The sequence below is a fragment of the Oryza brachyantha genome, chromosome 3, assembly GCF_000231095.2.
Source record: "Oryza brachyantha chromosome 3, ObraRS2, whole genome shotgun sequence".
NCBI classification, from domain to species: Eukaryota; Viridiplantae; Streptophyta; class Magnoliopsida; order Poales; family Poaceae; genus Oryza; species Oryza brachyantha.
The window spans coordinates 768,419-795,483 of NC_023165.2; the positions used below are offsets into that span (position 1 = coordinate 768,419).

Genomic DNA, 27,065 nt, shown 5'->3' on the forward strand with positions numbered 1-27,065 from the left:
TTTCCAAGAAAAATTATGTATGGATTTAATCAAATTTAAAGAATGGTTTGAAATTTTAATAGTGTTGTTAGAAAGGCATTAAACAATTTTATGCCATTTGATCTCATTACAATTCTTTTTCACATTGTATTTTTGAAGTAGGTCGTACATAGTCGTGAGAAAAGAGCAACATATTCATTTTAGAAGAATCTAATGGGCAGCTAATGAAATAGCTACATCAAGGATTAAAACGAAAACTTAAGGGCATACAACGGATGAGAGAAAATTCAGGGGTACTGGGAAAACTGAGAGCGAAGTCATGTGCACTGTGCACATACGGAATTATGGAATCAATAATGAAATATGGCATAAAAAAGCAGACCAAAAAAAAGGGAACCGAACGTATTGAAAAGGGCGACCTGCACTGCTGCACAGTGCAGAGTCGGAGGTATATAAACTGACGGTGCGAGAGTGCGAGAACCCGCATCGATCTCCGTCTCTGTGCGATCCGCTCCTGTAGGTACGTGCTATTCCTCTCTCTCTATTACGGCTGCCTCCCAAAGGTTCCGGTCCTCTTCTTGCATCGACCAATCTTTCTCCTTTCCCGGTTTAGTTTCAGCGGCGGCGGCGTGGACGGCGGCGGCGGCGGCGGGAGGAGATGGCCGCGGAGACGGAGAGGAAGGACGTGGGTATTCTCGCCATGGACATCTACTTCCCGCCCACCTGCGTCCTCCAGGTCAGCGACCAATCTCTCTCTTTCTCGCTCAAACACGAGCGCACGCAAGTTTGTTTAATCCGTTCTTACAAATACTTCTTCCACTGCAAGACGTGATTTTTTTTCACTAAGTTGATGCCATTTACTTGCGTTCCATGACTTGCGAAACACGATCGAGTGCAAGCTTGTTTAATCTGTTCTTTATTTCGAAACGGGCAAGCAAGTGTCGCCTCTGCGCAACCGCAGTCTAGTATTATTTTGGTCCTTCGAAAACCCTTTTTTTCTCGTTTGTTCGGGAGAGCGAAAAAAGGAGCACACGCCCTTTGCGTGGTTTTCTCGGTGTACATAATCTGTGGAATCATGGTTGGTGTGGAGGTTTACTTCAGTGCTGGTTTCCGGTGAAAAGTTTCCGCCTTTCCATCCCCTTCTTCGCCAGCAATGCAGGGAGACCCAGCCACGTGCACCTGGGCCATCGGCGGCGTTCGATGAACTGTAGCAGAGTATACGCGGAGTTGAGATAATCCGAGTTGCGATTCCAAGTTGCAGTTTTTCTCAAGATTAATTACGAGCCCTGTCAACAGTGCTTATCTCCATCACTGTCGCTGTAGTGAGTACTGCTAATCGTGTTACTCGTTGTAGCTTTGTTGAAATCATTTAGTACACGAGAGATTAAGCAATCCCTTTTCAGAGAGTCGTGATTAATTGCTCACCGCTTACGTGTGGAATGTTGGCACCTTCCTGAGTTGAGAGATATTAATTAAAGGTGGTGACTGTATGCTATATCTGCAAACTAAAAATAATTTGTAAATAAAATTTTTTTATATATGTATTCTTAGCAATCTAAAAACAACGCTAAAAAATTAAATAAACTTTAATGAAAACTGTAAATTTACTTTAAATTTAAGAATATAAATATAAACTTTTGCTTCTAAATATAAGTATAGACGAAAAGAAGGAGAGAAATGCTGTTCCCCGGGAGGAATTGTGCCGAGGAAGATGCCAACTGTTGAAACAACTTGACACGGGAGGAGTAGGCCCTGACCTGTGTTAAAGCTTGTGTTAACAAACTTGACACAGGAGAACTAGATGGTGATGGATGTTGATGTCAGTCTCTTTCCAAGACATGGGCACACTGCTGGTTTACTATGCACATGTTTACATTGAATTGGTTGCAGATAAAATGAGTCAATTTGATCTGCTGACGCGTGGGATATGTCTGAACATTTTCTTTATATTACTTGCTCTGTCTGTAATATAACTTTTACAGAGTGGTTGTGTTTTGCCAATATCTCTACGCTGACACATCATATCGATATTAATAATCTTTAATTCTCGTCTCACCTAGCATTTAATGGCTGCAAATTTTATGTGTGATGTTTCCGTTGCAGGACGAGCTGGAGACTCATGATGGCGTGAGCAAAGGGAAGTACACCATTGGGCTTGGGCAGGATAGCATGGCCTTCTGCACTGAAGTGGAGGACGTTATTTCAATGAGGTGTCTATCCCTATGCATTTTAATCTGATTTTATTTCCTGAAAAGATTAACTATTGGAATTACATTGTTTTATGTATAGTTTATTAAGGATTTAATTTTTAAATATTGAAACTTAATTTTAGAGTTGATTTTAGGGTTTCTTACTCTAGTCTATTTTTCCAGCCTTGGTTTTTTAACTACTAATAACACATTTATAAATTTTTTTTCTATAAACTGTTTTCGGTTGATTCGTTCATTTTTCTACGACTTATCCGCCAAAGCTCAACGGATCAGTCCTGGGGGCTATTAACCATTACTGTGAACAGACACTGTGAACATACATTGGCAACATGTAAAATACCATTAACAACTGCAGAATCAAACGAGAACTCTCCATCTTGCATTTTACTATCTACACTATTTGACTCTAGTGCTCCACCTTGATGTCAGAGAACACATGCAACATATTTATGATCATGAAAACAAATGCGACCTTCATGTGCCCTATCCGTGCCATGTAAATAAATTCAAAACAGTCATAAACTACACTAGATCCTTACTCAATGATTTTTATGTTAATTTTCAATGCCAGGAGTCAAGACATGTTTATACTTATAAGCCAATGTTTGTATTTTAAACCTTAAATTTAGAGTTGATTTTGAGATTTTTTTCATATTAGTTTATTTTTCAGTCTTTGAAAAAAAAATGAAACAAAAGTTTTTTTCAGTCTTTAGCCCCAACCAAAAAAAATTTCAGTTTTTGCTTTTAGATTGCTGAGAACACTTATATAAAAGTTTTTGTTTATAAATTATTTTTTCATTTGCAAATAAACCGTTTGGTTTTTTCTCTGAAAAATCAAAGCGATGACCACGTATATTTGTTATTCATTTGTCCTTTTCTTTATGTGTCTAACTGATCGAGAGTTTATCGCAGCCTGACAGTAGTGAAGTCCCTCCTGGAAAACTATAAGATTGATCCAACATGTATCGGACGTTTGGAAGTTGGCAGCGAAACAGTGATAGACAAAAGCAAGTCCATAAAAACATGGCTGATGCAAATATTTGAGGTCTGTACCTTTCAGTAAGAGCATACTTATTTGAATTTTTATTTTATTTTCCTTTTGTTAATTTTCTGTAGCTTTCATGAATAAACTAACACATCTCGTGCATAGAACTAAGAAATGGAAGAAGTTTGCTTGTTTGCATAAGCATTCTTTTAAGATATCTAGAGTGCTTTCATAAGATTTCCGACAACTTTGTTTAAATGCAGGAATGCGGTAATACTGACATTGAAGGAGTTGACTCCTCAAATGCGTGCTATGGTGGAACGGCTGCTTTGTTTAATTGTGTTAATTGGGTGGAGAGCAACTCATGGGATGGGCGCTATGGACTTGTGGTTTGCACAGACAGTGCGGTATGTAAAATACTTTCCCTTCCATATACCCAATCTCTTTCTGTACAGACCTGTAGTATAGAACTTCAGACATTTTTCTGGTTTACAAATGATGGTTTTGGGAATACACACAAGAGTTGCATATCCTTGATTAAGATTGGAAGGTTTTTACAACAACCCAACCGAAGGTATGTACAAAGTGTTTTTTTACCATTCTTAAAAAAATATTTTGAGGTACTATATTTTTCAATTTAAAATTTTAGTATCTTGAGATACAGTGTACCGTAAGGTACAGGATTTTATACTTTGTTGCCGCTGTTGCTACTTCCCTCCAAGATCGAGCTGGCCCTTGAAGGTCTGGTTGCTTTGTTCTTTCCAAACTGAACGATGCCGTCAGAATGACAATGGTGTCGAAGCCTCTCCTTGTAGTTGAATTAGTCTCCTTCCTTGCGTCACACCACCATGAGAGGAATGATCACTCCCCCTGTGGTAAGGCATTGGGGCAGTCCTATGGCTGATAGGACGATCCACCACAGTTGGAGAGCTTCTGAGCATTCTATTAGCAGGTGATCGATTGTCTCTTCCATTTGGTCAGATGACAGATTTGTCTACGCCCTCCGTTTTATATTATAAGTCGTTTGACTTTTTTCTTAATCAAACTTCTTCAAGTTTGACCAAGTTTTTTGAAACATATATTAGTATTTTCAATACAAGACAATCACATTATAAAAATATATTTAGTGAAACTAATTTAATATTTTAAATTTTGTTAAATTTTCCTACGAACTTAGTCAAACCAGGAAAAAAGTCAAACGACTTGAAACAGAGGGAGTACATCTCAACCTATCTGCTGTCCAACACTGTTGGGCGACTAGCCAAGCGAAGTAGCGGCAGCACATAGTTCTTCCATATCGGCTTGGAAGGGAAGAGTTCCCGACCAACAGAAGCGTAGGCTGATCTGGCGGTGTAAAGCATAGACCCCTCCCAGCGCTAGAGCAGAGCATCAGCTTGATCCCGAGTTCAATTTGGTGAACACAAATGATGGTCATATGTGTTCATATCCATCATGTCCTTGTTTTCATTTTTGTTAGCCATTTTGTTGATAACCAGAATAATTGTTCTTCAAGCAGAATTTGCTTTTTGATTATGTGGCTGACATTTCTTTCTTCAGGTTTATGCTGAAGGACCGGCCCGTCCAACTGGTGGTGCAGCTGCCATTGCAATGTTGATTGGACCAAACGCCCCCATTTGTTTCGAAAGCAAGTATAGAGGATCTCATATGGCACATGTCTATGACTTCTACAAGCCTGATCTTGCGAGTGAATACCCGGTCTGCCTCTGGCCTACCCCCTAAATTGTGTTCGGATTCACACACAGCAAATTAGTTTGAAATACACTGGGATTGATTTATTCATGCCATCTGCAATTTGTTAAGGTGGTCGATGGAAAGCTATCGCAGACATGCTATCTCATGGCATTAGATTCCTGCTACAATGTCTTCTGCAAAAAGCAAGCTTATCCCATCTTTGCTTTCGCACTTTAGTCAAGCTGTAGCCAGTCGATTGAATCTGAACCCACTGGTTTTTATCTTTCAGGTATGAAAAGTTTGAGGGAAAGCAATTTTCAGTTCATGATGCAGAGTACTTTGTGTTTCACTCCCCGTACAACAAGGTACCATAAAAACCTCATATGATGTGCCTTGGCATCTTGGTGGTATAGTGCATTAATCATGCAGAGGCACTTGATACTCATCTCACACTTGTCACTTCTCACTGAAAGAAACATGGCATCTTATTTTCAGTTTTTAAAACTTTTTTGGTCCTTTGTTATCGTTCTCTGCAGCTTGTGCAGAAGAGCTTTGCACGTCTATACTACAATGATTTTCTGAGAAAATGCAGGTTGGTCAGTACTGCTTAGTACATGGGTAGGGTAACTTAATAATATGATATCATCATTCAGTTTTAGTTAAGTAGAACTGACTGGCTGTGATGATTTTTTATGCTCGACAATTAGCACGGTCGATGAAAGCTCAAGAGAAAAACTAGAGACTTATTCAGGCTTGTCATCCGAGGAAAGCTACCAGAGTCGAGAACTTGAAAAGGTGTCAAATCAGATCAACGAAAAAGAAAGATTTCTCCACTGTTGTGTTATCTGGTTCTGAACTTCTGATAATTTAAGGGTGCTACTTTTTCAATATGCAGGCTTCTCAGCAAGTTGCGAAGAAACTCTATGATTCAAAAGTTCAACCAACTACATTGATCCCAAAACAACTTGGGAATATGTACACGGCATCGCTTTATGCTGCTTTGGCATCAGTTATTCATAACAAAAATGAAACTCTGGTAAAAAGAAGAAGAGATGAGAACACTTAAACCTTTTGTCCTACTATGTTTCCATGTGATCAAGTGATCTCCATTTTTCACCCTCCCCTTTTGACACGTCCAGGCAGGACAGAGGATTGTCATGTTCTCATACGGCAGTGGCTTGACATCAACAATGTTCTCCTTCAAGATCAATGAAGGCCAGCATCCATTCAGCCTAGCAAACATCGTAAGCATACTGGATGTCTCCAAGAAACTCGAGTCCAGGCATGTGGTGAGTGCAGCACCTGTACTGCTTTATCTGCTGCGTCATTTCTGTTGACTGAAAAACCTGAAGCTATAGCTTGACACGAACTTGAACTTGAACTTGATCAATCGACCAATGCACTCTGCTCGTAGGTTGCGCCGGAGAAGTTCGTGGCGGCGCTGAAGCTGATGGAGCACCGGTACGGCGCAAAGGATTTCACGACGAGCCAGGACACGAGCCTGCTCGCTCCAGGCACGTACTACCTCACCCACGTCGACGCCATGTACCGGAGGTTCTACGCCGTGAAAGGCGCCACTGCACTGTCCAATGGCCACTGAAGAATCGACGAATTGTGCTGTTCTGTGGTTTCGATTCAGCCTGAACCTGCAATAAGCCAGCGGCAGGAGGGTCAGGGCGTGCGTGCGTGTTCGGTGTACCCAGTTTCTGAAGATTCGATTAAGTGTGCTAGGTTAGACTACGCCTGCTTGGTGAAATGGTTCTTCCAGTGAGCTCATTCTTCAGTGGAACACATGGTGGCGAGCTATAAGAATTCTGAATAATCTGCCGAATTAGAGCAGATCATGTTGGTTATGAAGTCTGAACTCTCTATTCCTAGTTCATCACCCGCTGACTTCCAAAATATAAACATTTCTAATTTAAATTTTATCACACGGTATAATCTTTTTTTGGCATACTACTTTTACCAATCACTTATTATCTAAAATTGTGTCCATCTTACATCCGTCTTCGTTCATTTCACCTTTATTAAAGGGATAGTAAGGCCGCGTTCTTGCCCTCCTAAGTTAACTTATTCATCCCGTTTTTAACACGTACGCTTCCCAAAATGCTAAATGGTGTATTTTTTACAAAAAAATTTTATAGGAAAGTTGTTTAAAAAATCATATTAATATATTTTATATTTTTTAATAATTTATAATTAATTAATCATATACTAATCTATTACGTTTTTCGTGCCACACATAAGTTAACTTAGACCCCTTGGCCGAACGCGGCCTAAGTCTTTTCTTAAATTTAATCCATACTAGATAGCTTAAAAATATTTATATCTTGGTACAAAGATGATAAGCAGTAAAATAAGCACGACATATAGTACCACACTTGATTAGAAATGCTTATATTTTGTAACATCGAGGATAAGTAGCAAAATATTATGCTGCTTAGCACCTTAATTAACCTACAAATATTTATATTTTAGAGTAGAAATGATAAGTAGTAAAATAAGCACGGTGTATAGTACCACATTTGATTGGATGTATGAAAAAACTAGGTGTGTTGATCGAGTAACCGGGTTTACCTAACCATCTTAGGAGGTAGAGATATAGCTCGTATATACTAGTACTACTTTGCTCACATTCTAAATGACTAATCCATTATTATCTCTGGAGTGTCACGAAATGAAGCCTTTGCATATTTACAATGTCACACTCCTAAGACGATTCAAACATTATTGAAACCAACGTTTGAATCGTCAAAACGTATCATTGGTGCGTTAATTTAGCAAGTTTCTCGATACGATCCTGAAAGTTCCTAAGACGCTGATCTGAACCGTCCGTTGGTCGATCGAACGGTCAGGAGCGTGACTGCGCCGATGCAAGGGGATACAATACAGGAGTCGTAGCCGCCGCCGGCCCGCCGCAACCGCGCGGATTCCTGCGACAGCTGTCCCCGCCGCCGCCGGCGAGACCACGACGGCGAGAGGAAAATGTTGCGAGCCGAGGAGGTCGAGGACGAGGAAACTCTAGCGGCGCTTCTAGAAGCTTCCCGAAGCCCTCAGGGCCGGGCCGCGCTCTCCGACGCCCTCGCCGACACCCTCCACCTCCTGCCGGCGTCCACTCACCGCCTCCTGCTCCTCCGCCTCCGCCTCCTCCGCAACCTCCTCGCCGGGGACGAGCTCAACCAGAGCACCTTCGTCCTCCTCTCGGGCCCCGCCGCGGTCGCCTCTTCCGCGCTCTCCTCTCCCTCTAGCTCTCCCGATGTCGCGCGCGCCGCGCTCCAGGCGCTGGGCAACGCTGCGCTCGCCGGGGAGCATCACCGCGCCGCCGTCTGGGAGGCGCTCTTCCCTGGACCGCTGCAGGAGCTCGCAGGGGTCAGGGAGAAGGGGGTCCTCGACCCCCTGTGCATGGTGATCGACACGTGCTGCTCCGGCGAAGGCGGCCGTGGGAGGGTCGAGGAGCTGTGCCATGAGGAGTTGGGGCTGCCCATACTTGTGGAAATCGTCACTACTGCTTGGCAAGGTGCGTCCTCTGCAATTACTTGATGCCCTTTTTTGATTCAGTAAAAGTCATCCCTGCTAGATGTGCTGCAAGCTTTACATACGTCACATTTGCTATTGTATGATCGTGGGAGCACGATGTTTAGCTGTTTGTTTCTGTCATTCCGTGAAACTAATGTAAATTACCATGAGTAGGATGTGTGCGTGCAAACTGTAAATCACATCATAAGGATTAAGGAGTAAGAAGTGCGTTATGTAGACTTCAGCAATAGAAAAGTTTGGGAAGTGTTAATTACTCATCGGCATGAGCAGGAAGTGGTAATGTGATGTATAGAATTTAGCAATAGAAAGTTTGTGGATGTAAATTGTTTATTAGTATGGACAGGAATTGGTAATGTACTATTTAGTCCTGTGGGTTTGGTCCTTTTGAGTAAAAGGCGCTCTCCTCTGAGTTTCTGATGTTACTCAGTATGTTTTAGTATGGAATGAAGAAATGAAATTTGGTAACTTACTTAAGAGGGAGTTTAGTGATATGGCATTGTGGATTATTTTAGTTTGGCATTTTAGCGATAGTACCTGCTCACCTACTTCATGCCTGGAAATATGTTTATCGCTGAGTTTCATGTTACTCCTTGGGAGTAGTGGTGGTGGTGAGTGCTGAATCTGCAGCCAATTCCCCAAAATTCCGTCATGTGGGACAACAGTAAAAGTCATGGACATAGATTGGAGCTCTCAACCATGATCATCCTTGCACGCTAATAGTAAATGAAGCATTTTTGTTCGGAAATGAAAACCTGGCAAGCAAAAACGTCTAATTAATTCTAAAATTCAAAACAGAATTTTTTCTTTGCAATGTGCCGATGTAATTTTTTTAATTCCATAACAACATACAGGCATTTTGCAAATAAATAAAGAAATATGTGTTTATTTACATTTGGAGGGCAGGATTTCACATAACTATTGCTTGAGAAATAATACAAGCTTATTTTTTTCTTTATTATGCAAATTTACTGGACAGTTGCCTTCTTCGTAGGGACTTCTTAGGCTGCTGTTGAAGTTTGCATTTTGTTCTCTGGTTGTTTTATTTGTTTGCCTTTTTGATATATTGTTACTTTGATATGATTCTAATCTGAGGTATAAAATGCAGCGGGGCATGATGAAGAATGGTTAGAATGGCTTCTCTTCAAAATCTGTGTTGAGGAGCAAAAGTTTGAATCATTGTTTGCGGCTTTATGCTCAGTAAATGATGCTAAACACAATGATGGTGATGAAGGCAAAATTGAGTTCAATTCTAAGCATGCATATCTTTTGGGTAAATTGTCAAAATGTTTGGCCAACCAACCTAAAGAAGTCAGTGTATCGAACACTTTTGCGCTTGATATTTTCAATGCACAGAAGCATGCTGCTGAGATTGTGGATTTTACTTGCCAAGTCAAATCTCCTCTTCCAACTGGTCACCCTGGAATTGATGTACTTGGATATTCAATGGTGCTCTTAAAGGATATATGTGCTTGGGAATCCCCTCCATCGGACACACAAGCTCCTGTTAACTCACTGATTCAGACTGGTCTTGTAAAGCATCTTATAACGTACTTACGTGAACTGGAGCCCCCAAGTATCATCAGAAAATCAATGGCAAAGGGACAAGGAGATCATGGACCAGCCTTAACAACTGCAAAGGTCTGCCCATACATTGGTTTCAGGAGGGATGTAGTCGCTGTGATTGCTAATTGCTTACATAGAAGCAAAAATGTGCAGGATGAGGTGAGGCAGCTAGATGGGATCATTTTGCTCTTGCAGCAGTGTGTTGTTGATGAAGAGAATCCATACTTGAGGGAGTGGGGTCTATTTGCTGTGAAGAACTTGCTTGATGAAAATGAGGAAAACCAGAAGGAGGTATCTGAACTTAAGATGCAAGAACCTGTTATAACCCCGGAAATTGCTGACATAGGTCTAAGAGTGGAGATAGACAAGGAAACAGGACATCCAAAACTGGTTAATAACTGATGAGGTAAGTATCTCAGACAGAAGTTAAACTTAATTAGATGTATGCATTAACTGTATCTGCATGTTCTCTCATCTTGTGATCCTAAAACAGTTTTTAATTGTATGATTGGTTCCATCTATAGTTTTGTTGAAATGCTTCTCGAATATCATTATCAGTATTTCAAATATCACTTGTAGTGATGTGTCTAAATTTGTGCATACATTATCTTGTCATTAGTAACTATTTGATTGATTCATAATTGAGACGCATGTCCAATTTTTCAAATGAAGAAACTGACGTGCAAAATTATTGTGTATTTTCTGGATTCTATAATTGCCGAATAACTGGTATTTGTAACCTTGGTGTGTAAAATGTTGCATTGTGTTGCCTGATAGCCTATTTGGTTGTGCAGATTTTCCATTTTAATCCTTCATGTTTGAGGGGAAAGAGGATACGAGACTCACGTGCCGTGGTTCCTCTCATTAACGGAAACAAACTAATGTTGCTTCTGCGCCCCAATGGTGTTGCTTTTTTCGCTAAGGCATTGATCATGTTAAATTTGATGGCGAGCATTGAGCCACTGGGATTCAGATACTTTCACGAAGAATGAAATGCTAATGGCTTTTTTACGTTGTACCGATTCGGAAACAATGATGTCATGAGATGTTTACTATAAGTACTCTTTTCGTATGCGTCCGTTTATTAAACATCGGCGTGTACTGTTATTTGGTGGCTATAGTGATACTGATATTCGTTGATAGCCTTTTGGTATTTAGATTTCACTGTGCCTGTCTAATGTCCACTGAAGTATCTTGAAGCGAAGCATGATGTGCCCATGTTTGGCTTTCGGCCGCCCTGCTTCGTATACGTTGGAGCTGCAGCATGCCAACAGCAAATGCAGTAATAGAAGATAAAACACAAATTTGATGTAAGCCATCACTTCCAGGCTCCAATGTTGGAGCAGTTACATGGTTTCGAACAGGGTCTTGTAAAATGGTGGAGTTAGCCGTCAAGCACTCGTCTATAGCATGCTCAGGTCTATAGTGCTTTGAAACAAGCTTGGAGAACTTCTTCAGCTAAGCAAATGCAACATCAGAACGAAGCACATACTTTATATTCTTTTTCACAACGCGTGCTTCATGCAGCATGCATTTGGCACCATGAAGATGGAGTAGAGCCATTCCTTGCACTGGAGCAACCTACAGCAGAAGAAACCTCAGATTAGAAGTTAGGACCAGTTTTGATGCAGGGTAGACTCATGACAGCATAAAATGGGAAATCTCTTTCATCAAAGCAACGTATGATCCTTTTAGTTTCCATGATCACATATGCATCTCGAACATATTTCTTACTTAGCTAGAAAGAGCGTGTGCGCACATTAATTTCAAGGTTAACATACCGAATGACACACTAAACAGGACATAACGTATAGCTTGACACCAGATCCAGTGTTCCACAGACCCAAGCAAAAAATATACTACTACTAATCTAGCAAATGGTTTATCTTATTGAACCGATTGCAATTTCAGAATCAGAAAATACCTCAGCAACAACTCCTCCACGATGATCATAAAAAACAGTCTCCCCTCCAACAAGAGATTGCCCTGATGATTCCTTCGTGCTACCTTTGCCAGAGAGGTATATTAGCAATGTATACAATGTTCTTGAACCATCTCCGAGGTCGACACTCTCATCAATATGCCTACCAAATCGCTGACCTTCAGTGTACCTATGAGCAACAAGTATCAGCAATAAAGAACAGTAGCAACTCGTTTAACAGTGTGATGTTAGCAAATCTTATCTTTATTCAATTTTTGATAGCATAACTACCTGTAGAACCTGATATTTGAATTCAAGCTGGTTGCTACTTTGCCAGAGATGCTTATGTCCTCAAATATTTTGTTCATCCCAGATTCCCAAATTGTCTGAGCAAGCAAGGGATCTGTCACAGATATCCGGTCATTGTCTCTATAAGCTTCACCCTTCAGGGGTCCAAGGCTGCCCTGGTGCGTGAAGCCAATATTCTCAGCAATGTCGACAAAGGCCTTCGCCTCAGCGGCAGTGAAGAAGTTTGGCACCTATTTCAGCTTCAAGTAAGGCAGTTGTTCATAAATGAAAAACAAGCTCTAAAAGCAATGACAACTCCGATGATAAATCGGACAAGATTTTGTCACACCAACTAAACAGCATCTTAGCATTTTTCTTCTTTTTGCATCAAATAGCATTTCATCATTCCATGCTTCTTCATTTGGTATCAGGATTTGATAATTGCATTTAGAATCAACAACACAACACAAAAGTACAAATAACCCGTTGCTTCTCCAACGCTCAAATCAAAACTGGCGTTTCCTAATGGTTCGCTAATATCACGCATCTACTTCCTAATCGCCTTCTAGAAGCGCTAATTCAAGCAGCAGTATACTGGATGCAGGCATCAGATCAGACGTGGTTGCCTGGTTGGTGTCAAAAGGGGGAGCTGGGCTTACGGTGAGGAGGTGGGTGCCCTTGAGGCGATTGATCTGGAGATCTTTCTTCGGCTTAATCGGCGGCCACCTCCCTCCGCCTCCGCCGGCAGCGCCACCCTTCTTCCCCTTGCTGGCCGCGGAGGATTTGTTCCGACGCGGCGGCGGCGGAGCGGCGTCCCCTCCGGCTGTCTCCATTGCTGCACGCCTCTTCCGCTTCGGTGGCATCAAATTGTGGTGATACCAGCCACCGTTGGATTGCGAAGTTTGTACCCTCTCGATATTGAATCTGGACCGTCGGAGTTGATTGGGTGGCATTGGCAACTCGAGACCATACGGTGAGCAAGAGCATCTTCAAAAGCATAGGGTCAAATTGTACTCTTCAAATGTCTGTTGGAGTTTTTTTTTAGGTTGAATAGCTAAATTTTGGCTTGGAGACGCTAATAGAGGAACTATTGGAGATGCTCTAATAAGCAATAGTATAGGGTCTATACAAATGTACTACGTTTTAATATGAAAAAAAATCCATTTTGTGGCGCTTACAAATGTGTTCAGTTTTATTTACGTCCCTTAACTAGAAAAAAGCTTCCCTTTCCCGCCGCTTTAAGAGACCACCACTGCTATTGCGAGGAATGACAACTCATCGACACGAGGAACGGCAACGTGTCGTCTCCATCAAGCATAGAGGGTAGTGTCACTAGAAGCAAGAAAGACGTTAGCACGATGGTTGAGTAGATCGCAAGCATGATGACGGTAGATGATGATGTCACCTTCACTCGGCCTCTCAAGCTCCCTTCCACCGGCCTTGATACTTGAGCTACTCCTCCCATGCCTAGCCTCATTGTCGCTGAAATCATCACTCGAGATGCTCCCCCCTCCTGCTTCTCTCTTCACTTGATACGCCGTCGTTGTCGCCTGGGAGAGGAAACATCTCCGCCACCCCCTAATGCTCATCTCTACCATCCGAATTGGCCTTCTTATTATCTATATCGGCCATTTCCTTTGACGCTAAGAGAGCTAGATGAATAGGACAGAGAGCTCGAGAGAAGGGAGAAAGATGTCACGTGGCCCTAGTATTTTTTGGTAAGATTTACATATGTGCCCATCAATTTTTGAATTATTTTTTATACCACCTAGGTGCCACATCTCTAAAAACGGAGTGTAACCTGCCACAGCTATTAGTCAATACCACTCTTACTACCATTACTACCATTGGAAGATTTGATTTGCATTAATTTAAAAGGTTAAAGGATGCTTTATATTTGGTTTTATGGTTAAAGTATACAAATTAAATTTGACCTGTTAGTTGAAGAACCTAGAGTAATTTTTTTGCTTATAGGGGTGTTAACGGATCAGATAATTTTCAATCCGATTCGATCCGAATCCGCTCAAATTGAGGATGTGGTAGGGGTTTGCAACTATCCGATGGATACGAAGTCGGATTCAGATATTAAGTTGCAAATTTAGATATTGATGTGGTATTATTAATATCCGGTGGATACGGATTATCCGATTTTCTTACCGGATTATCTGATAGTTATTTTAGCGGATAATCTGAGTTTGTTAGCCCACAAAGCACTCAATCAAAAGTCCATCAATAGCCCAAGAATTTTTCATCCAATATTAAATGACAATGTATTGATAAAATATACACTATCACATCCAATCATAATAATACGTTTCCGAACCGACTCCGCAATATTTTCAATATCTACATTAATTTACATCCACATCCAAAAATATCCATATCCACGTGTGGTTTAGAATATAATATGACCAATATCCGTCGGAACCGCGCTCTGTTAACACCCCTGTACGCATATGTACGTTTCACTGGGCCGTACGAGTTTATGGGTGTACCCTACGGCTGCTGGAGACGACGAGAAGACGCGACATGCGTTGCGGCTTCCGTCCACCAACACAGGGAGTCTCTATCTCCAAGGTACTAATGAACAATCTCGTGGCGAAACATGGAAAATCCGTATCGTAAAAAAAAGAGAGAGAGAACATCTGCACATCTACAGAGAACGAATGGAATGCGTCCCAGGCTGCTTTCAGGTTCGTTTTCCTTCTCAAAATCGCGCGAAAAAAATCATCTTTTTTTTTTGTTTTTTGTTTTCATATGGTGAGGTTTTCTTGGATGGGCAGGAAGGTGCCGCAGATGTTTCCGCCGAGGTCCGGGAACGCGGCGCATCCCGGCAGGGACTTCACCTTGCCGTCGCGGTGGATGCTGACGGGGTACTTGAGGAGATGCCCTCTCATCTCGCTCACCTCGTTGGAGGCGAACTGCTTCCAGTTCTTCTCCCCGATGTACCGAACCTGCCTCGTACAATCCAGGCTCTCGGGGCAACTGAAGCTTTCCTCCACGGCCCCGATGTGCTCAGCCCACAGTGACATCCTGTAGCCGTAGATCTGCAGTCTCACGAAACCAATCGATTGATCACGGCAGTCGCGGCAAGCAAGAAATCTGTGAAAATTTTGGAACTGGTGGGATCATTTACCTGTCCACGAGGAGCAGAAAGCATGTTTGCCCATGTGTACTGGGGCTGGTACGCTCCCATGGCGATCTCAGTATCTCTGGTTCCTTCCATGGACCTCTGGTTAATGTTAGCTGATCCAATGATCACGTATTCGTCATCCACAATCATCCCTTTCGAGTGCACATACACCATGAATCTCCTGTTCTTCCTAGCTTGATCCTGAATGTACAAGTTGCAGAAAGACAAATCTGAATCCGGAGATTGCCATGTAATTGGATTGGGGTACGCTGCGAGAGAATAAGAGAAATAGCAGAAGCACTGCAGCCTCACCTGGGGGTTGTTGGCTGAAGATGGTCCACTGGAAGTGCTTGGACTGTCCTCTGCTTCACGATTGCCAAGACAAAAGAAGTTCAGGTAATCCTCTGGTTCATATGTGTTGTCCAGTCCTACTTCTCTCAATGCCTTATGAATTATCTCATACATCATCTGCATTGTTTTTTTCTACAACGACAACAACAGAAATATATTACTACACATATAGAAGTTTCTTTACGGTAGGTTCCCAAGAGGTGAGAATACACACATAAAAGACAATGCAAGAGATGCTCTTACCTGCCAGTAAAGAATTCTCTGTGTTGGAGCACCAGTAGGATTACCTTCAGGCCACATTGGAATTACTATGTATGCTGAAAACCTCTCGTTGGCGTAAATCTTGTTGGCAATTTTGAGAGCTATTTCAATTGGTATTAAATTGTTAGCACCTGCAACACAACAAATTTAAAGTCCTAAAATTAGGGTTAACCGGAAGCACTTCTCATATTTCTCTACATCATGATGAAAGGGTCAAGAAACTTTGAAGTATTCTCCAAAGAGAATTTTAGATAAGGTAATACTAGACGACGCAAATGGAACATGCCGTGGAAGGAAAAGAAATCCCACATATGTGGAGTAATGTCAATGCAAATCCCAGCTTTGAAGCAAAAACAGCATAGCTAATGCTTACCTACATCTTTATGCGCATCCCAGTTAAATGAAGAACCGAGGAAATACTGATTTTCAATATAAATGAAGTGTTGAGCTCCTCGGATGGCATTTACATAAGCGGTTTGCACGCTCATATCAATGAGTACATTTTTCCCACAAACGAGATTCTATCAACCAAAGTAAAAGGCTGCATCAGGTAAACAAAAAGAATAACCAATCATAGTACAGTCAGGTAAAATTGTATCTGAGTTACCTTACTGGTTGCTTCTCGTGGATCTTTGGGAAAACCCTTGACAGAATTTGAATCAATTGACCGGAATATCTGTTTCCAAGGTAAAACTGTTGAGAGCTATATATCACAAACTTTGTTCAATAACTATGGAAAACTTTGAAGCATGTTACCTGAACATCCCATCTCTCAGGATCATTGCCGCTTGAATATTCTTCATCGTCAATGCGTACGATATCAGGTATCCTTTCAATCCAGAGCAATGTATCATTATTTGCTTTTGACAATTTTTTAACTCCGTTCCGTTTGGATGCCTTTAACCAGCGCTCTTCAAAGTTTGTTAAGACATCATATGCTGCTGGACCATCAATCTTAGAATGCAAATCATGCCATGGTTCTCTTGGCCCTCGCTCATCAAGTACCTGCAAATAGTAGAAATGCTCCGTGAGAACATAACAAGGTGCGTCAATTACAGGAGAAGCAGTTTTTTAGCACACGTTGCTTGTATGTCATCTAAATAGTCATAAAAAAATATGAAAAATTTTAACAAGATAGTTTAATATGAGTATATCACTCCACTAACATGCAAGTTTAAATTCATCTTCTACAAGTCGTAGCAAAAATAACTAAAACAATTATGAATATGCGTATAGTTAGTTTCAGTTTTATTTGTTTTTTTTTGCTACAACTTGTAGAAGTTGAATTTAAACTTGCATGTTTGTGGAGTGATATAACTCATATTAATCTATCTTGTTAATTTTTTTATTTTTTATGACTATTTAGATGGCATGCAAGCACACGGGTGTACCTATACCCGTGTGCTAAAAACTGTTTCCCCAATTACAGGAACTATTTTTCATGTGTATAAACCACATAAGGATACATGAACAATATGACAAAGGAATCTCACCGCAAAGTTTGGGTTATAATAGTCCTCCTTGTGCAATGTCTGAAGAGACCGGAAAAGAGGATGCCTAGGTGTATCATATCGTCCACCGCATAAATCAAGGCCACCAACAAAAGCAACTATTTTCCTTTTATAGTTGCCGGCATCAGCATCCAGAATCACTGTTTTCTGATGATGTGTAAAAATGGTTCCAGTCTCCTGTTTTCCAGTGCAACTTTTATCATGAGTACATGGTCCACAAGAACAACTTATTTTGCTAATAAAAATAGCTGCTGAAATGTTTTTATGAACCACAGTAATAGCTTTCACAAGAGGAATCCCAACAAGGACATGGCTGGATAAATACGGTAAGTTGTATATACCATCAAATAGTTAAAGAAACAACCTGCTGCTTCACCCAGCTATGCCTTTTCCCAGCAGATCGTGGGCAGAGTAGTATCTGAACTGAAGAATGCTTGAAAAATCTACGGGTCTCTTCATCCCGTGTGCCCATGTAACCTTCCTACAAATAAAATTCTGATTGTTTAGAAGGCGTTCGTGGCCTACTCAGTTTCATATTGCAGGTCGTTTTAATTTTTTTCATAGTCAAACTTTTTGAAGTCTTTATTTATAAGAATTCAGAAGGTGCTATCATATGAAATTGAGATATTACAATTTAGTTTTAGTGAAGCATGAATCGTTAATTCGTTATTGCATTACCATCTGGATACCAAGTACATTCCGGGACGTTGGATCGTCCCAGACGAGGAGCAGCACCCTCACCCCCTCCTGCGACTTCTTCTTGAGCAGATCGCCCAGCGAGCCGCCGCCGCCGCGGCCGTCGCGCACGAGACGTATCGTGTGGAACACCGACCACCCAGTGATGTAGACGAGCCTCCGCGCCTGCGATATCGCGTCGTACACATCGTGCCAGCACTGGCCGTGCCGGTAGTGCGCGCCGTTGCCCAGCCTGATCTCCGGCAGGGAGCCCTCGGGCACATGCGCGTCCTGGTACAACGTCACCCGCCCGCCGCGGCGCAGCGGGAAGTAGGTGTTTGGCACGCCGGCGAAGTCCGGGCCCGGGGTGACGCCGTGGTGGTACATCGTCAGCCTCGCCACGGGGATGTACTTCACCGACAGCCGCAGCACGGCGCCAGGAGCGCACGGCCTGCCGCCGGGGTCGAGGACCGGGTACACGCCCTCGACGTGCTCCCCGGCCTCGAGCTGCTCGGCGGGGATGACGACCTCGCCGATGAGCTCGGCGCCGAAGACGTCGCTGTCCTTGACGAGGAAGTGGACGGCGGGGGCTTCGTGCGCGACGGGGACGAGGAAGTGCTGCGCCCAGACGGGGTTCTCGTCGTCGGCGACGACGTAGGTGCGCGCGACGGTGGCGGAGGCGAGCTGCACGGTGACGTAGGGGTCGCTGGTCATGGCGCCGGACGCCTTCTTCTTCCTGCCGAGGAAGTCACCCACGGTCTTGGAGACGATGTCCATGTTGGGGAGGTTCCGTGCCTCGTGGATCCATATGTCCAGGCTGCCGTGGAGCATCACCGCCCGCCGCGACGACGCCGACGCCGACGACCCGAAGCCGTGCGCCCACACCGCCTCCATCCCGTCACGAACCGATCGAATTCGCGCCGATCGTTCGTGCTGCCACGACACCTTGATCGATGATCTCGTTGCATGCGCGCGCGCGTCTCGTGTCCTCTCCTCGCGACCGCTGCTTCTCCTGAAATGGAGGGGATAATGGGTGGGCCATCATGGGCCTGCAGTCCAATCAGTAGTTCAGTACCGTGTACTCTCCAGGGCCCATTTTGTCATCTCCACTGCACAGTCTGCACTGCGACAAGTTTGTGATGCGATCAGCCGTACGATGATCAGCTGTTGCGCGTGCGCTTGTTGGGCTCAAAAAAACTACTAAAGGGGGCCCACAATATGGCGCCACGTCAGCGCCTCAAGCTGGCCCATTTAATCACACGGGCCCGACCTCCTGTCAAAAATATCCAACACAAGCGTGTACTGTCACTGTGTACCCTGCATGGACCACCGTCCCATTCACCGCTGGCATCCGTGTGCATTTGATTTGATTTTCATCTCTTGGTCCATCCCTACCTGACGCCATGGGCTGTGGCACCTTTTTGCAGGCTTATTTCGGGGTCCGTACGGTCGCCCTGTGAATGCACGCTGTTGCTTGCTGCCTGCGACGGCCGGCCAGGCGAGCTCATGCCTCAAGTGTGAGGAGATGAGATCAACAAGATTCTGGGGGAAAACTCACGCGCAGCCGCACCAACAGTGTGTGCACTACACTGCAAGGCTTGCTCTCGAGTCTCAAGCTCGAGGGTATGAACAATGCAAGTGACTCCAGGATTGGTTTGAAAGCGAACATCTTGCTGAAGCTATAGTCCCCCACCTTCTTTCTCCTCCACGGGTGCAACCCGTCTGCGTGGCGAGCTGAGTCCACTGGTTACGTACGTAGGTGCACTGTTAATGCGGTGATTGATCTGTCTGTCCCCTCTCCTGCTGCTCTGATGATGATGATGGTGTACTGTGCAGATGATGAGCATCTCGTGAGCTGATGCGATGGCAGCTGTAGTGGTATCCCTCAGCTCTTCTGTTCCAAACTCTGCGATGAGATGTTCAATCAATTGGCTAGGAGGCACGCCGTTGTTGATCAAGTTTTGCTGATAAGGAGGAGGGAATGCCGGAATAGTTGGTGCCCAACATGAACGTGGAGAGCTGGGCCAGATGTCTGACCATAAACCGGCGGGATTACGCGAGCAAACACCAGCAACTTTTGGCTCCACCGCCTGTTTAGGCGTGGTTAACCTTTCCTTTTGGCAGGCTGGCAGCTGCCATCAGCAAAAGAGTAATTGAATCAGGGATGTGACGTACCTCTCCATGAACAAAGGCCTTGTTTAGTGCCAAAATTTTTTTTTCCAAAAACATCAAATCAAATCTTTGGACATCTAAATAAAGCATTAAACATAGTTAAATCAAAAAACTAATTATACAGTTATGAAAGAAATCTTAAGACGAATCTTTTAAGCCTAATTAAAAAGTGATTAGCCATAAGTGATATAGTAACCAATATATGCTAATGGCGAATTAATTATGCTCAAAAAATTTATCTCACGGTTTCCAGCCAGAATCTGAAATTTGTTTTGTAATTAGAGTATGTTTAATACTTCAAATATGTATTCGAAAACTTGATGTGATGTTTTTGCAATTTTGTTTTGCAAACTAAACACCACCAAAATGTGGTGCCTTTTCATGCAGCAGATCGATCCAGTGCTGTTTTTATCTGAAACAATCATGGCTTTGTATTCATGCGTGCTGGAGCCTGGAGGAGAGCACGACAACAAACAGAGTCGCTCTGTACGTGCTTGATCCTCTCTTATCTCGTTCATCTCTTTGGATACACAAGTTAGTGACAGCCCACGCTGGTTTTGTCCTCCCAGATGCTAAATCAAGTGTTGAAATGCTCGCATTCGATTAGTACAGGCGAAAGGTACTTTTATTTGTAGACGAAATTAGCCGTTCATCAAGGCAGCACCAGCACATTCCTCGGTTTTCACTGTTATTACCATGTCTGATCACTAATACAGGCCTCCTAATCTGAATTCAGCAACAGCATGAATCAGGGCTTTGTAGCAAACTTTGAGGTTACCGAACCAGCAAGTTAATTTAGATCCTACCCACCAAAGTGTGGCTAGTTATTATGCTACCACCACTTCGAAACTGAATCTGAAACAGTACATCTTTTTTCTTTAGACCCGAACAGACATTTGTTGGTGCCAATGGTGTACCTAGGAGCTGTTGGTGTGTAGTGAGGTGGTGTTTAGATTGAAAAAATTTTTGGGAGAAGCGTCACGCTATATGTTTAATCAGATGTCGGAAGGGGTTTTTGGATACGAATGAAAAAATGAATTTCACGGCTAGTCTAGAAACCACGAGACGAATCTTTTGAGCCTAATTAATCCGTCATTAGCACATGGTGATTACTGTAGCACTTATGGCTAATTATTGACTAATTAGACTCAAAAGATTCGTCTCAAGGTTTCTTCCGTAACTGTGCAATTAGTTTTTTGGTTCATTTATATTTAATTCTTTATTTAGGTGTCCAAAAATTTAATGTGATGTTTTTGAAAAAAAAATTTGGAAAGACCTGAGTAGGAGTATATGTTAACCAAGAAAAGAGAGAAAATGGAGCAACACGTACAAGGTCGGAACAGTGGTGAATTTGCTCGGCTCATCTCGGCGCTCTCTCATGGATATACGGTGTGTGCAGCGAATGAAGTTACAGGCTGGAAAAATTTATGTTGCCGTCTGAAAGTGAATGTGGGTAGGAACGCCATAAAAACGAGACCGAGTTATGATCCGCTGTGCGCGTATAAGAACGCGTCTTCAGTAATGGCGCAAACCCAGGCTAGCTATGCTATGTGCATCTCTGTCTCTCGTTATTACTACTCCTGTGACGGTTTTTTTTTTTCTGGTTGGTATACGGTCCATACGGATCCAAGCAGCGGCTCCATAATTTTACAGCAGCTGTCACTCATGCCTTCAAACTCGAGCAACCGAAAGCAGAGGTTTAGGGCACGCTTTTCATCTCTAAACGCGTTGGTATTTGCTACTAGCAGTACACTTGAAATATTCACGTCTTTTCCTTCCCGCTTAAACTTATGAACCAAAATTTTAATTTTTAACCTTAAATTTAAAGTTAAATTTAGTTTTTTATCAAAGTTTATTTACTAACATTAATTTTTAAATTACTACAAATACATATAAAAGTTTGTTTACAAATTTTTTTCGTTTGCAAATATGTTATGCCAAACAATCATCCCCTTAACGCAAAATTGATTTATGATCTGTACCAGTCCTAGATATAATTAAAACGGAAAGATTGAAATGCCGGATCGATCGAAAGGAATTCGAACATGAAATGGAATAGCAGATGCTTGTTTTTCGGTATTTACATTACATAACTCCATTGCATAGCATTTGCAGCTGAGTTTGCTGCTGTTACAGTCTTACAGACGATGGATCGGTAGCCCGTAGCCTATACAACAAATCGATCCGTAATACCTACGTCGTCGCCATACGTACACCGGCCACGTAATGATGAGTACATTCTACTCGTGCCGAACACAAGCAGAGATGCTGCTCGATTTGATCGTAGCCTACGACGAAGCTACACGACGGCCTTGGCTGGTGGTACCATGATCGGACTCCTCACGACGTGGTCGTCGGAGACCCACTTGAGGTTCCCCTCGACGCCGGCGACGGCGGGCTGTCCGGCCCAACGCACGGTCACCGTGAAGCTCTGCTTCTCGTACACCCTGGAGAAGTGCAGCACTGGCGGGTGCACGGTGACCGCCACGTCCTTGGGCATGTCCACCACGGCGGTGTACACGGAGTTGGCCTTCCCGACGTTGGTCACGATGCGGTGGACGGTGATCGGTTGGGACAGCAGCTTCGCCACCAGCGACGGGTAGTTCAGCTCTGCCTCGGTGATGGCCTTCACCTTGGCGCAGGAGACGCGGCGGTGGGTGATCTCCTTCACGCCGTCGTCCCCGATCCCCAGGCCGCACAGGTAGGCGATGTAGTCGTTGGTGTGGAGGTCGTAGACCAGGCCCGGGTCGACGGCGCGGGAGGGGTTCACGTAGCCGGCGCCCATGGTGTAGAAGCTCGCGCTGCGGTACTGCTCGTCCTTGATCGGCACGCCGGCGTGGTCCGCGACGTCGGACGACGTCATGATCGCCGACTTGATCGCCGCAGGTGACCAGGTCGGGTGAAGGCTCTTGATGATGGCGGCGATGCCGCTCAGGTGCGGGGTGGACATCGACGTGCCTGACTCCATGAAGAAGGAGAGGCTGACGCCGTCGGCGAACTCGGTGTGCATCTCGCCCGGAGCCCACGCGGCGAGGATGTTCATGCCGGGGCCGGTGATGTCCGGCTTCAGGACGCCGGGGCTGGCCTTGTTCGGCCCACGGGACGAGAAGAAGGCGACGGACGGCGCGGGTGACGACCCCATCACCGTCCCCTTGAACGTGACGCTCGCCGTCGGCTTCGGGGTGGACTTGATGTAGGCCGCGATCTTTGACCCGGCGGCGTAGCTCACATGCGACGCCGGCAGCACGTGCGCGTCGGCGAATGTGGTGTACCCCTCGGCCGGCTTGTTCATCAGGATCATGCCGGCGCCGCCGTACGCGGACACTGTTTGTCCCTGCTCGACGTGCTCGACGAGGCTGCGGCTCTCGCAGAGCACCACCTTGCCGCTCACCTCCTCCTCGACCAGCGAGCTGCAGTCGCGGGAATCGGGATCGCCGTTCAGGCCCGGGAACACTAGCGGCAGTTGGCGCCCGGCGGTGTTGTTTCGGGGCTGGTACAAGGACTCGCCGTCGAACACCTGGCCGTTGCCGAGCGTCACCGTGGTGCGTATCGCCCGGTCCATGGTGCCGGCCGCGACCGTAAGCATCCATGGCGCGCCGTTGCCCACAGTGGCGGCGATTGGGCCATCATTGCCAGCGGCGGAGCTGACAAAGATGCCATGCTCCATGGCCTTGAACGTGGCGATGGCGACGAGGTCGTAGTTGAATGGCGCACCAGGGGATGCGCCGATGGAGAATGAGAGCACATCGACGCCGTCTTTGACGGCGGCGTCCAGCCCCGCGATGATGTCCATGATGGAGCATCGGCTCCTGGTACACACCTTGTATATGGCCAGGTGGGCGTGCGGCGCCATGCCGGACGCCGTGCCATGGGCGTTGCCGCGGACGTCGGCGTTCTCGACGAAGTTGCCCGCGGCCGTGCTTGCCGTATGCGTGCCGTGCCCCGCATCGTCCACTGGTGGCGCCGTCGCGTTTACGGCGGCGCTGCCGAAGGCGCGCGCGCCGATGATCTTGTTGTTGCATCCGCCCCCGGAGATTGCCTTAAACTCGCAGGTGCCCTTCCACTTCTTGGGCGGCGGCGGCATCCCGGCGTCGCCGAAGGACGGGTGGCTCGGCAGGATCCCAGTGTCCAGGAGCCCAATCACCACACCGCGGCCGAACCCGGAGCGGCTCCAGAACCCATCACTGCCGAGGTGAAGCCCAAGGAACCCCGGCGAATGGGTGGTCGCCAGCGGCAAGAACTCCTCAGGGTACAGCCTAATGCACCCCTCCTTCTTCCTCATCGCCTCAGCCTCGTCGTCGGTGAGCCGCGCGGCGAACCCGGACAGCACGTGGCTGTACGAGTATATGATCCTCGGACCATCACCCCCCGCCGCCTCCGGCAAGAACGAGCGGTGCCACAGCTCGACCGAGTCGCCGGCGTTGCCGTCCTCCCTCGGCTCGAGATGAACCACGTAGTTCTTCCGCTCCTGCGCGCAGGCGACGGCAGCGAGCAGGGCTGAGGAAACAACCACGAACAGGAAGCTCCTCATGACTACAACAACAGCTCTACTTGGAGAAGAAGAGAAGCGAGCTGGATGAGGATGATGCTGGGCACAGTAGTGGCTGCTCACTTCGTTGTGAGGAACTGGAGCTGATTTGATTTGAACAATGGTGGGGAGGGGAGTGCGGGGGTTTATGTAGGGGTGGGAAGGACAGGCGGGGGCAGTGGGTAGGAGGCGTGAGTGATGGGCGGCACTGGCGGTGAGCTGGAGAGCAGCAGCAGGACGAAAGGAGAGGAGAGCAGCAGGGGGCGAGCAGTGCTCCCCTCCCCGGTTGAATTTGAATTCGCAAACTGCTCCCGGTGAGCAGGATGACCGTTGGATCAGAAAACGATGGGTGGGTTCAGCAGGTTGATGGCCTTTTTCCTCTAGAAGCAGCCCGGCCTTGGAGTTACTTTCCGGTGAAGTCCACGATTTCCTTCCGAGAAATCATATCTGAAGCGACACTTACCCGTAACTGCACCAGCTAAAGGCAATGGTAACTTCTGCTTCGAACATGGAGTACTCGGTTGAATAGTATTAGTATTTCATTGCACATTTGCACTCCAAGATACTCCTATGCTACAATAATTTACGTGCTAGTATGAGCTTACCGCTACTCATTGTATTAGTAGCATTTTGTCGCATTATTCACGCTATGCATGCAGCAAGCAACGGTTATTTCCTGGTGCTACGAAATGGCCAAATGGGAGAAAATTTACCATGGAAATTAACCGCCAAAACTACGTTGACACAAACAAGAGAAGGCGTGCGTGACCACCGGCCCTCGCTATGGTCGTGTGGAGCAGACTTGAGTGGAACAAGCTGTATGCCTGTATGCGAGCCACCGAGAGCCACACGGTCGAGATTAGTTCCAGTGGAATTGCAGGGGCGGCAAGGCCGATGATTCCAATCCGCGTCGCTCCCCGTGGATCACTCGCCGGTGTTGGCCACTACGGCAAGCGCGCTAGCTGGACGCCGTGGACGGTAGCGACTCGGCGGCGTCTTTTTAGAACGTTCAGTACCAGTCCATGCCTCCCCTCTTTGCCTGCGCAGTGGGGTCCCCCGGCACCATGGCGAACATCTCCTTTTCGGAAGTGATGGGCCCCACATGTCAGCGGATGATGATGTCTGCCTTGGGAGGATGAGGAGGAGAGGAAGAAGCAATGGGTCAATCATTCTTTGACTCCAGCGCGGTGTCGCTTTTGTGGACAGATGTCCGAGCCACGAAACCGTTTTCCGAGCCGCTGCTTGTCGCTTTGTGTGGGGAGAATGGACAGTGCAGGAATATATAAATTCGTTCAGTGGAGATACTCTAGTGTTTTTATTGGTCGCCGATTTCGGACTTGGGTTTCATTCCTCGATGGCACGATTGGAGCCTTCCTTTGTCGAACAATGCTCCCGCAGCTCGACGTGGAAAAGAGAATTCCGATGTGTCCCTGTAACCGGAAAGAGACATCTCTTCGAGTACCGGGAAGATATAACTTGTTTTGGGGTCAGTGAAGAACACAAGATAGATACGCCCGGCTCGATTAAGATTTACATAGACACAATATCCGGCCTACCCCCCAATGTCCTAAAAAAACTAACTCTTCGATTTTCGTGTTCAATGTTTGACCATCCGTCTTATTTAAAAAATTTTTAAAAAATTAGAAAAAAAAATTAGTCACACATAAATATTATTCATGATTTTTTATCTAATAAAAATAAAAATATCAATCGCAAAAAAAATTAAAAAAACGAAGAGTCAAAAATTATATGTAAAAAATGAAAAATTGGTTTATTTTGGGAGAGGAAGTATGAATTTTCGGTTTTGCGTGTTGACTCTGCTTGAAGATGCTGAAGCAGTACAGCAGTAGCGAGTTCCCAGTGTTCCAGCTTCGACAAATCGGCCAAATTTGATCTCCAGCTACAACAATAATTGGGAAATTTGGTGCATCTAACTCACTCATGATTGTTCCCTGTCAATATCCATGCAATACATGATTGCAGTTCATGATGTCCGCCGATCGACTATACTATATGATCGCAACATCTATCATCTTCATTTATGTACCCCCCACATCGATTGCACCGTGTTGTCATACGCGTACGTGGCTGGAATAATGGAACGCACAAACTGCACGCACGGAAGAAGAAAAGGGGGACATTTCTTTCCGCTAGCTCGCCGCGCCGCCCGGCGCCCCTCAGTTTGGAGTAAGAAATTGCCTCGGCGCAAACACCAGAGCGCTGCCCGGCCGCACGCACGCACGCACTCCCTCGGTTCGC

General features: G+C 45.1%; 4 protein-coding genes across 4 annotated transcripts; 1 reads left to right on the forward strand and 3 right to left on the reverse strand.

Annotated features, from left to right (window-relative positions):
• Positions 1-430: 430 nt before the first annotated feature.
• Positions 431-11,239, forward strand: LOC102716482 (hydroxymethylglutaryl-CoA synthase-like). The gene is made up of 16 exons (XM_006649221.3): positions 431-499; positions 593-715; positions 2,083-2,189; positions 3,102-3,234; positions 3,438-3,581; positions 4,732-4,890; positions 4,996-5,069; positions 5,156-5,231; positions 5,403-5,458; positions 5,574-5,661; positions 5,762-5,902; positions 6,006-6,155; positions 6,281-6,450; positions 8,115-8,383; positions 9,509-10,372; positions 10,761-11,239. Exons 2-15 carry the CDS (start codon positions 638-640, stop codon positions 10,366-10,368), a joined length of 2,505 nt encoding a protein of 834 aa, XP_006649284.2. The 5' UTR covers positions 431-499; positions 593-637; the 3' UTR covers positions 10,369-10,372; positions 10,761-11,239.
• A 22-nt stretch (positions 11,240-11,261) lies between these two features.
• On the reverse strand, positions 11,262-13,066 carry LOC102717045. The gene is made up of 4 exons (XM_006649223.2): positions 12,835-13,066; positions 12,179-12,426; positions 11,891-12,077; positions 11,262-11,547 (listed from the first exon to the last, which is right to left on the reverse strand). The coding sequence occupies exons 1-4, from the start codon at positions 13,036-13,038 to the stop codon at positions 11,425-11,427; spliced, it is 762 nt and encodes a 253-aa protein (XP_006649286.1). The 5' UTR covers positions 13,039-13,066; the 3' UTR covers positions 11,262-11,424.
• A 1,743-nt stretch (positions 13,067-14,809) lies between these two features.
• LOC102715000 (phospholipase D gamma 1-like) lies at positions 14,810-19,511 on the reverse strand. The gene is given in 12 exon segments (XM_040522735.1): positions 14,810-15,222; positions 15,312-15,509; positions 15,621-15,791; positions 15,903-16,051; positions 16,294-16,441; positions 16,528-16,596; positions 16,677-16,925; positions 17,414-17,608; positions 17,796-17,912; positions 18,110-19,104; positions 19,107-19,155; positions 19,410-19,511. Coding segments are annotated over 12 exon segments (2,736 nt in total). The 3' UTR covers positions 14,810-14,928.
• Positions 19,512-22,324: 2,813 nt separating this feature from the next.
• Positions 22,325-24,907, reverse strand: LOC102715284 (subtilisin-like protease). Its single transcript, XM_006650917.3, has one exon. The coding sequence runs from the start codon at positions 24,807-24,809 to the stop codon at positions 22,578-22,580; it is 2,232 nt and encodes a 743-aa protein (XP_006650980.1). The 5' UTR covers positions 24,810-24,907; the 3' UTR covers positions 22,325-22,577.
• Between the last annotated feature and the right edge of the window lie 2,158 nt (positions 24,908-27,065).